Source organism: Topomyia yanbarensis, chromosome 3 (genome assembly GCF_030247195.1).
Source record: "Topomyia yanbarensis strain Yona2022 chromosome 3, ASM3024719v1, whole genome shotgun sequence".
NCBI classification, from domain to species: Eukaryota; Metazoa; Arthropoda; class Insecta; order Diptera; family Culicidae; genus Topomyia; species Topomyia yanbarensis.
In genome coordinates this window covers 179228571-179239666 of record NC_080672.1, presented here as the reverse complement: position 1 = coordinate 179239666, position 11096 = coordinate 179228571, and the positions used below count along the sequence as shown (strand labels likewise).

Genomic DNA, 11096 nt, shown 5'->3' with positions numbered 1-11096 from the left:
TTCTGGTAAGTGCAGAGCTGGTACTTGTGACATCATATTGTAATATTTCAACTCCAGATTCTCATTCAGCAGTCGGAATACTGAAATATTACGTGTAAATATATCTTCAAGTTCCAGGAATAAGTTGTACGTTTCAACGTTGACGTATTTTAGAGCGTTGCCTGTGTAATCCTTCAAATGAGTCAACGTAGCAAATTCCTCAGATATGATATTGTTGCTCATACAACTCTCGACACACGTACTGCATAAACTCGATCTCTCAAGAAGCTGACGCATAACCATACCAGCCAAGTAGTAGACCACGTTTTCTTCAGATACACGGGATACTCGGTTTTTGTCACATTTATCCAAGAAATCATCGACATCGTAATTAAATGTCAACTGCTCAGCCACTACGGTACTTGCTACATTAACATTTAAAACTGGATCTATTTTCGAATTTTCTATTTTTGGCCAAGTTCTTTAAATGCTCAGAGAAACAAGTCAACCATTCAGCTGAGTTCCACTCGTAAGATGTATTTTTGACATCCGTCATGTATTGGGATACTGTAAGAAGCTTCAAATTGTCTTTCACTTGAAGAGCAGTAGGTCGCATTTGCCGCCGCCGCAGCTGCGAAAAAACAGTCTTGCGTTAGTCGTCCTGGAAGAAAATAGTCGAAACCAACTTCTCTCAGGAAAAAGTCTTGAAGACGAAGTATGGTATCCGTAGCCAATACCACTGCAAATTTCCATGGTTTCCACAGACCTTTACCTCCCACTTTACAATCATAAATCATAGTTTTAAATGTCTTCAATGAATTAATCGCTCGAATATAAGCATCCTCATTGCGCTGATTCAATGCTGTATCAATGTTCCTCGAAGTAATATAGGTGAACCAAGTACTCGCACTCTCGATTAGATACGCTGTAGTTAGGACATCTTTTCTGCCACTTTGCACACTATATGCTTTCAACGCTGCTGCCACCGAGTGATTAACATATTTTGTTGAATTTTGCACCTTCATCTTATCAAAGTTTGATGCTTTTCTTGTGAAATTGACATCTTCTAATTTCAGACCCGATGCCATTTTCAAATCACACTCTTGTTCATACAATACAAGTTCTTGAAGGTGTTTGATGTCGGCCGTTGATGTAGCTAAGTCCTGTAACTAGCTAGGAAGCTCAACAATTTCATTTGAAATCCATCCTTGAATCATGCTCTTATAAATGTGAACAGGGTCAGGAATTACTTCGAAGATTCGTTGGGGACATGTCGGATGCTTAATAGGATTGTTGTTGAGAACTGTTGCTTGAGTATGCTGAACACCAAAGTCGTTCCACAATCGTTTGTTATTGCCTGAAAGGAGATGAAGATTAGCGCTCCAGTCGAATATTTGTATATAAAAGTGGCACGCAGAGAATAATCATTTTATTTGCAAATGCTACTGGGACGATCGTATTACGCCCACTGAATGTCTATAAGGAGTAATCTGGGTCGGGTTCCTGAAAATACTCCTATTGACCACGTATGATACGTACAATGCATGAAATATAATTTATTATTTTAATTCGTAAATTGGTCTAAAATATTGCATAATAATTATATAATACTACATACTACCACCGTCACTGATGAGTGCGTGGACACGAAGGCCGACATTTTCAGCTTTTCCTACTATGTCAGCTACGATTGCCTTCAAGCAGCCATGGTCGATTGCTTCTCCAGTAAAATGGTATGCGATCAACTGTTTCCAATGGGCTCTAATGCCTACCAGCATGAAAACCATAACATGACTGGCTGTCCCACTGTGATTAGGAAGAGTGATGTAGCCTATAAACTGCTTCCAATTCGAACAAAAATTTACTCCTTTTTGAATTGCCATTTCATCGAGAACAATCGCGCATTCCTTATCCAGTTCATTCATGACTTTAACCTTGTTCTCCACAAACATGAAGACTTCATCAAGGCACCCGGTTTCAAATTTTAGTCCTTGTAATTTTTCGTTCAGTGTACGACAACTTGGCAAACAGCGCTTCTTCCTTTCTTCTTCGTATGCAGTTCTTCCACAAGAATATCTAGTACGAAGGCCTTCGAGTACGCTTTCACTTGATCGTTTTTTAATTCTCTGTACCTTAGATGTCATTAAAAGAAATTGGTCGTGCCCGACGATCCTCTGAACGGTGTCTACTTCAGTAAAATTATCCCGGAAATTTTCTAGCTCGTGAATTTTTCTTTTTAGTTGCTCGTTCTGATATTGTAGTTTGCTGAAATATTATACCCATGAGTGACAAAAGCTATGTAAATGGCAGGCAAACCTACCTACAGCACTGTTCGCAGTTGTTGGAACAGGTTGTTCTTTTATACTCTGGTTTTGTATGTGCGTTAGATTGATTCTGCTGTTGACCATTATCAGTTGTCGATGCAAGGCTATGATATACTTCAGTAGTGGTATTGTCATTCAAGGTCAGTTCCTCTGAAGATTCATATAGACATTCAAAATCTATGTTGTCTTGTGGCTTATTCTGTGATTGACAACCAGTTGCTCCATCTTCGAAAAATCCTGTTTGAAAACAATTAGAAGATAGTATGTCAAATGTACTGTACCTGACGAATTTCCAGTATCACTTCCACACTCGCTTTCATCGAAATTCTTCGATATTTTTTTCGTTTTCAACATCGTCGCAAATTCATTGACATCGTCCATGACGGAATCGTTGCGTTTACGCCTGCGTTGGCTGACTTGGGCAACCGTTTTGTAGAAGGGAACAGCATGTACACTTTTCCGAATCTTACCGCTGGAATCCATATACAAATCGCATTCGACAAAATGCAACTAAAATCGTAATAGTAAATCAGGTAATTCTGTTTGTTATTTTGAATAAATACTCACACTGCACAAACGATGGCTTCCCAGTATTTGGAAATCTTCCGGAAGCTCACAGAATGCTAGCCACTTTCTACGCTCCGCCTTTTCGCAAGGGAAACGGAAAAACGCCATGTATCGTTGTTCGGGCCGTTTAAACGTCACGAATGAAAATTTTGTGTGTAACTTTTAAACACAGCCTGCCTAGATAATATGGCAACACGCACCGCTGCGCCACGTCAGCGTAACAAACGCAACGCAAATGAAGCGCGCGAAAGGGAAGAAAAATGCTACCTGTATTGGAGAATAAAGGGCATAAGGTATCGTACTTTCGTCGTGTGAAGACATGCAGTCGAAGATTAGCTATTTGAGTGAAGTGAATTAAAACAAAGTTAATCATGTAAATAGACGGAAATACAATTATTAAAACTGAACGCAAGTGTTTCTATCCGGTTTCCGAATTATTTGGTAGAAAATTCGCGGAGTTCGTCGGTTCGCCTATAGTCATCAAGTTACAGTCCACTCTCGAACAATCGTACTCCATTTCGTGAATTATTTGTGCAATATTTGTAAAAACCATACATTTTCACTATTCCACCGAACTTTTGATGTTTTTTTTCGAAAACGTTAGCGATTTTTTTTTTACGACACTTCAAAACAATCTTTTCTACAATAATGAAGTTTTTTGAAGCGTTCATATGAAGTTTGCTCGATTTGCAGTGAGGTCAGTTTGTATATAGTCTTTTTCATGGTTGCTAGTTTTACTGGTTTTCTCTCCGCTAGTCTGTGTATATAGTGTCTGTATTGTGTACTGGTCGGCGCTTCGATCGGCCAGCAATCGCTATGTATGCGATGGTGATTTTCATCGTGTTTTCATTTAAATGTTTACACAGGTTTTTCGGGAAAGTTTGTTCTAGCTTATATGTTTGTTTTCTACGCCTGCATTACGAAGTATCGCATTTTCGAACGAATGTGGTCCGATAGAAGCCGGCTTCCGTTTGATTTTACTGTCGTTATTGAGAATGCAAATCCCATTCGTTCGAAAAAGCGATCCATCGTAGTGCAGAATAAGGCTGTATATTACGGTCGAGTGGTTGGATAAACTTCATGCTATGCAAGAGGGAATGGAGACCACTACAATATTATCTAGCATTGTAAAAGATTTTTCGCATAAGAAATCTAGCCTTGCATCGTTAAGACAAGCACAGATTATAGAACTGAGTGTCTGCGGACGTCCTTAAGGTGTTAGAATCATGTCCAAGCAATCTTGTTGCGGATAACTAGTAGAGAAAATATAATGATCGTGCAACTAGCCACACGATACTAGCTGGAAAATAGTTACAAATACCACAAATACAAATGAGACAATAATAAGAATAGTGTTCTTAACATAACATGATACAATGTTGAAAGGCAAGATTATATTGTTTGACAGTTAACATGTTTACTATTCACAACATGACGAAAGTTAACGTAGTTCACAATTCACCAGGGTCGCCCTAGCTGCAGTCACCTATTATAATGAAATTGTTTGCTGGGAACTATGAAAAGCCGATTATTTTTTACGTAAGTATTATTTAAACTACAAACTTCATCAAGATCATGGATACTAGATTAAGACGGTCAGCAGTTGATCGTGAAATCATTTTCGCAGCGGAAATTTGGACAAAAGACCTTGCATGCTTGCAACTTGTTGCTGTAATGCATTTTTCCTGAAGAAAATGAATGTTACGCTTATACTTTTGTTTACCTTTCAAAAGCTTTGGCGTAGTAACAGGTGTGCCCTCTGTTGACATATTTAAACTCTCAGTATTGTCACAGAGAACAGACGTCCATCTTCATTCAACTTGTGTAAAATGTCTAACGGTTTCTAAGGTAGGTGGGATATCCAAAACAGGTGCGCTACTGTTATCATGTTTTTTTGGCTGAGTTCGACAGATTTGGCAGCGGTCCTCTACCCAGTCAAACTAGTCCGGAACTGGTTACCCGAGCAAATACTCATGGGTTCAAACACCACATACCCCCTTGAAAAGACCTTGAATATGGTCCGTGACAAAATTCACAACCATAAAGACACCATAAAATGGTCTCAATAACCCATGAATACACCAACATATGGTATTTTATATGGGATCTACCGGACCATGGTGATGGTGTTTTCATGGTTTGAACCCATTTCAAACACCCATGCCAAACCCCATGACCATGGGGGTATTATGGGCTTTTCGTTTGCTCGGGTAGGACTTCCAGCATGAATTCCAGCTCAAATGCATCAACCGATAGAGTCGGAATCGGTTGTTTTCTTTGAGCAAGATTCCATACTGAATCCATTCAGGATTTCGAACCGGTTCCGGAATGGATTTGACGGATAGTTGGGATAGGTTAGTGTTGCGGCGCTAGTGTTTATCGTATATTAATTCAAATGTTTACACACGTTTTTCAAATATTTTTGTTCGATCATGGATGTCTGTTATGTGTGGTATTATCTAAAAACTCCGATACATACTTTAAAAATTGTAATAATGACATGATTAAGTGAATGAAGATCATCAGATGATTCAGTGTTATCGTCAGGTAGTATATATTCTAGTTGCTCTCGGGCTATTCATATACCACGTGGACCAAAAAACAATCGGTTTTGACCCCCTCCTCACCCGACATGGACAAGCGTGGACAGTTCATGTACCCCTACCCCCTCCCTTTAATGTCCACGTGGACTTTCCCGAGGTTTTTGTCAAGTAGTATAAACAGGGTATCCGATTTCAGGTATTTGTATTGTGCTGGACTGTTTTGATACTTGCTGTAACCTGAAGAATCGAATTAAAAAATAATTCAATCTTTGTAGGTTTTCTGAGAAATTTGTGAAAATTACCAACATTAAAAATTGTATGCCTAAAAGACACTTTTTTGCCTTTATTGTAATACACAACATTTTAGTAAACTTCAATTGGCTCATGCAAAATCAACATTATTTAAAATTCTAAAATAGTTGAAAATTATATAGAAAATTGAATCAAGTTTTTTCAGGAGCATTTGCCCGGTGTTGTTGTCTACTGATTTTGTGACGATATGCATATGCTTTGCTGTTAGGAACTCTAAGTGTTGCACAGTTTTGGAATGACTTGAAGGGAAACATCAAACGCTTAAGCCTATGATGACACAAATTTGTTTTATGACATCCCGCATAAATAAAAACTTTATCTGGAATCCTCCATATTATACAAAAATCATAAGTGCTATGGTAACCACATACGTTAAGGTCTATTTATGATATTACGATAAATGCGTTTTCCTGTAAAATTATATGAAATTATAAAATTAAGATACGAGTTATTGTTACAATATAGGGAATGGTTACAATAAAATATTGTATGTTAGAAAAGAATTGAGATGCTTCCGCAGGATTATTAAAAAATATATCGAAACGATTTGAATTGAAGTCACAATGATGGTAGTTGTTTTCATATGGTTCTGTAAGGTTTGCTTTAAAGAAAAACGTGTAACGTGACAATTTCCTTACAAAATTACCATAATGTTCACCTCAAGTCGAATCGTTTGGTTACAGTTTTCAGCAATCCTTTATATCGAATTGAATGTATTGTTAAAATGAAATAACAAATCTTTGTTTAGTGCACATATTTATTGGGAAAAATAATAATTTATCCACGGATAAAGTGCTTTAATACTTTATAATTATTTCTTACCAAGTGGAAATCTGATTATTTAGGTTGGATAAAAGAAATTACAAATTTAATTTTTGGCGTACAGGTTTCGTTTTTGGACAAAATCTAAAGCTTCATACTTTTCTGTAAAAGGTGAAATGTAGCCGTATATTTTGTCAAAAGCGACTTTTAAATAGCATTTAAAACGACTTAAGTGCTTATCAAGTAGCCGTTAAGACGCATTCAGCTTGCTTATTGGTTACCTGGGTAATCATAATCAAATTTCGTATATGGCAAAATATATCACATCGTAACACTACCGTTTAAGAAGTTCTGTTAGTAGGAAGGAGGTTCACGAATTTAGGATGGACTTCTAACGAAGGGCCAACACCATGTATTGCAGTTCTAGCAACTCAAGAATTTCAAATCCACCTCTAATACCCGAGCTTATACCTTTTATAAGTGGATCAATGTAAATGTATTACATTTTTCGTATACATCACGAGTCTTTTTAACAACGTAAGTACACAGCTGTCGGAAGTTGCTATACCTGTCAAGACGAGGAGGGATGGTCAATTCTAATAACAGATGCATCATCCAGATTCTCGATTTGCCTAACCAACCAGATTCAACGGTTTATATATTATATATGAATGTATGGTATCAAACACACGGCTCACCATCACTGAAAGGCTCGCAAACCTCCTCTTAAACTAATTCAAGGAAAATTATGGGAAAATTTGAATTGAAGTTCCAACCATATACGGTATGCTCCGTAATTATTCAGCTCTTACAATCATGGTCATTCGTAATCATCAACAGTTTATTAGTATATGACATGTCGATTTACCCTCTTCCTAAAGTCGATTGTGGCTAGATTATTATGAAGACCAAAATACGTTCCACAAGATTACAGAAATAGCTCAATTGGTAAAAGCGGCAGTACCACCACCATAAGATGTCAACAACCGAACATGGAGGACGGCATGTAATCAAATCCAGATTACCATAAATCGATAGAATAAAAAACGTTATTCGAACTGATGAGGGGAAAGGGGGAAGAGGCTCTTAGGTGAATCAGAAAAAAAACATTTATAAAGTTCTTTTTACATCTGCCGCATTTGATAGTGTCGATAAAGTAGTTTATTATACACACTCATCACATTTTGCCCATGGCTTAGTGTCACTCGAAAACTATAGCTGTACTATTCTAGAAATGGTTATCTGTGGTCACAATACACCAAATGATCGAAACGATTTGTGGTATGGTACCATGTTTGTTTTGCGTCACGATTTGTCATATTGTAAAAAAACATTAAATGAATTGTGTATAGTGTAAGATTATACTAATCGCACAGCATGGTGAAGAAATGTTAATGGTAGAATATTCATATGTTTAATGTACCTTGTTATATCCAATATCAATGTAGTACCGCAACAATAAATTATAAGATCACCATTCCCCTTATAATATGCCCTAAAATTTGTTCGAGGAAATCGGCATTTTTGAGTGGTAATGTTACTTAACGACCTATTCGGCAAATGGTACAAGTGGCGCTGACCATAAGTGGAATAGTCAATATGATTGTCGGTAGCGTTGGTTTATCGTTTCGTTAATGATAAGAGGAAACTTCAGGGAATGGTTTTTTAAGGTCCAAATACCATTGCGGTTATCTTACAGGAATGGTCACCAAATATGCGGGATCATTAAGAAAGTAAGTATGAGTTCACGTGGACAATTTCTATACCCCCACCTCCCTCCCCATAGATAAGCGTGGACTTTTGACATTAAAAATGTCTTACTCCACTATCTGAGGCTAGGTGTCATTCTAAAATCTAAACTATCTCCCATGTAACGAAACTATGTAAGGTTTGCACGCTTATAACTCCGATATTACTAGATGGATTTTAATCATTCATACACCAACCGATTCAGAAACACCTAACTTAAATATTGGTAATAATTTAATATCTCCCCAATAAAAGTAGACTTTTGGAAATAGCTAAAATTAAAAAGTTCACGAAAAACGGGAAAATTACCACTCGTGAGGCAGATTTCTCAGACACAGCCGTCATTAGAGGGCATCTTAGTCGCTCAATCAAACACGAAAAGTCATAAATAGAAGCGACGCATGTCCGTTTAAATCAGTTGTTGCTAATATCCCATACGAGCAACATCGTCTCCGGCCGATGCAATAAGCGTTATCGATTTTCGGCAACGCACAGAGGAGTAATTGGGGTCGAATCCTAGCCAAAATTATTTGCTGCTGCAATTGTTGTTATTATGCCTTAATATGAACTAAAAATAGACAATTACTAGTTTTTGGAACAATTTGGCATCTACCCACCTACCAGTGCAGAGGTCAATTTTCTATATCCTTTCAAATACTAGTAATTTCTAGGTGATCTTTGTGAATACATTTATTTTTCCAGTTGCATAAACATTTGATCAGTGGGAAAGGGAGAAGAAAAGGGACGCCTGTGCATATTTTCATAGAGATACATGTTGGCAAACATAATATTTGGCCCTACAGCATTTCGGTGTACCTCAAATTAGTCAATATTTCAATATTTTCAAATCGCTTGGTATTGGTTGATCGGACAAGATCGGAAGAGTTCGAATATTTTTTGTATAGCTGAAATCTTGTATTGTAATACTGCTTCAGCAACTTTGCCGGATCTAGCCGTATAATGTAACTTTTTTATAATTCAAATTTGGAATAAAATGTTAAAGCAAGGAATTTTTTTAAGTTGGTGCAATACACAGCAAGTTTACTTTTTTTAGTTAGTTTTAAGCTGAAGTTAAACAAACGGTTGTGTTGAACTACGTTTGTAATAATATTATCTTATTTAATACAGTCATCATCACTAGAAAGCGATTTTGCTGAATATATAACGAAAACGATTAAAATATCCCTTAAAATATCAGCATTTGGCATACATGCAAAAATTCTTTAACAATTTTTGATATACTCCTAATTTTGCCACGTTATACAGTAGGTTCTTAGGTATGTAAAAAAAAATATAACGAAACAAAAAAATCGAAAAAAAAATATTTTGGTTTTTGGCCAAGAATTTGTTCTAGTTACTCCTCTGTGCAACGTTGGCATTGCACACACTCGCACCTAAGTGACTAAACCATATACGGTTAGTTTATAAATAAAGGTGACGCGTACACGTTTGAATCAGTTTTTGTTCTTATGTCGAACGGGTAAGATCATGGCTGCAGCGTCTGGACGCTAAGCGGTAGACGCTATGCATTTTCGGAAGCGGTGGCCGTGTGCGGATTTTTCGGGTACCAGCACGGTGTCAGAATGATTTGCAAAGTGGGTGGGTGGGGTGGTTTGGATTTACTTCAATACGGCAGGATGCGACTTATGTGTGCTGCTTGAGAGTGTTGCGTCGAAAAAAATTATTTATTTTTATGCATACGTGTGCGTTATAACTTGTTAATCCATGTTTACGGCGCTTTGTAGCTGCGTAGGGTAAAGAGCATATTGGCTTTCATATGTTTCATATTTCGGTTATATGTTTTTTTTTATCAGTAAGGCATCTGACAACGTGCTTCTGTAGTTACTGCACTGTTCAGCAGCGTAGTATTTTATATAGGAGAGTACACACAGGTTTTTTACGCGTTTTTTTTGCGCGGTTTTCATTTACGCGTTTTTTGAAATTTACGCGGTTTTCATTTTGCGCGGCCTGTATCCCCCGCGTAAACAAAAACCTCTTATTGCATCGGAAACAATCACATTCCCAGCAGAACTTTTTGTTTTCTAATTTCAAACACTTTTGTTTCGTACTGTACAAAACGGAAAATTTTAAAACAGAACTTACCGTCCCAGCAGCAGTTTAAGCAGGTGTTCTTTTTCGATTAAAATTCAAGCCATGTCTTAAGCGTTACTGGACTTAAAATTGTTTTCCCAGTTTATGCAGTCAGAGTATCTGTCCCGCCCTATGTATTTAAAACACAGTTCTAATCGCGTTTCAAAGTATACAACAAATAGAACGGTTAGGTATACCAATTTAAATTTTAAAATAAATCTGTTTTAAATTATGAAACAAACCACTGTACTGAAGATATAATTATGTCAGTCCTATTACCACATAAAACACCTATATAACATACAACGCTGCAGAATTGGTTTAATAATACAATGTTTACACTACAGAGTTATAACACGTTATAATAATTAGCAACAAGAAAAATGTCACCAAGATAGCATAAAAACCCGTTTTAACCGGTAATGCGAACGTTGTATAACAATGTAATTTATCAAATAATTTCATTTGTTCAACCACTAATCGATCAAGAAATACTTAACCTTAAGATTGTTTACTTAAGTTCATTAGTACATTATTGAAAATTTAAATGGAAAATGAAATTTCATATTTCATGGAGAATCTGTATATTTCCGTTGACGGGCGTGGGATTCCTCATCACAGTTCTCAATATGGAACTTTTCTTTTGAATATATTTTCTGGACAGACCAGCCTATTTTTACTAGATGGATCAGCCAAATAATGCCAATCACCTAGTGAGATACTTGATTAATTGTAATAATAGATTACCGTTAAATGACCTTCAATAAAT

At 36.8% G+C, this 11096-nt stretch overlaps 1 protein-coding gene across 1 annotated transcript in view; it reads right to left on the bottom strand.

Moving 5' to 3' along the window:
• Positions 1-1148: 1148 nt before the first annotated feature.
• The window catches only part of LOC131687429 (uncharacterized), a 45671-nt gene continuing 35723 nt past the window's right edge, over positions 1149-11096 (bottom strand). Inside the window, exons 3-6 of the mRNA XM_058971507.1 lie at positions 2871-2948; positions 2585-2813; positions 2304-2540; positions 1149-1336 (exon numbers count right to left, since the gene is read on the bottom strand). Of these exons, the coding sequence (XP_058827490.1) occupies positions 1149-1336; positions 2304-2540; positions 2585-2813; positions 2871-2948 (732 nt within the window). The remainder of the gene's footprint in view (positions 1337-2303; positions 2541-2584; positions 2814-2870; positions 2949-11096) is intronic.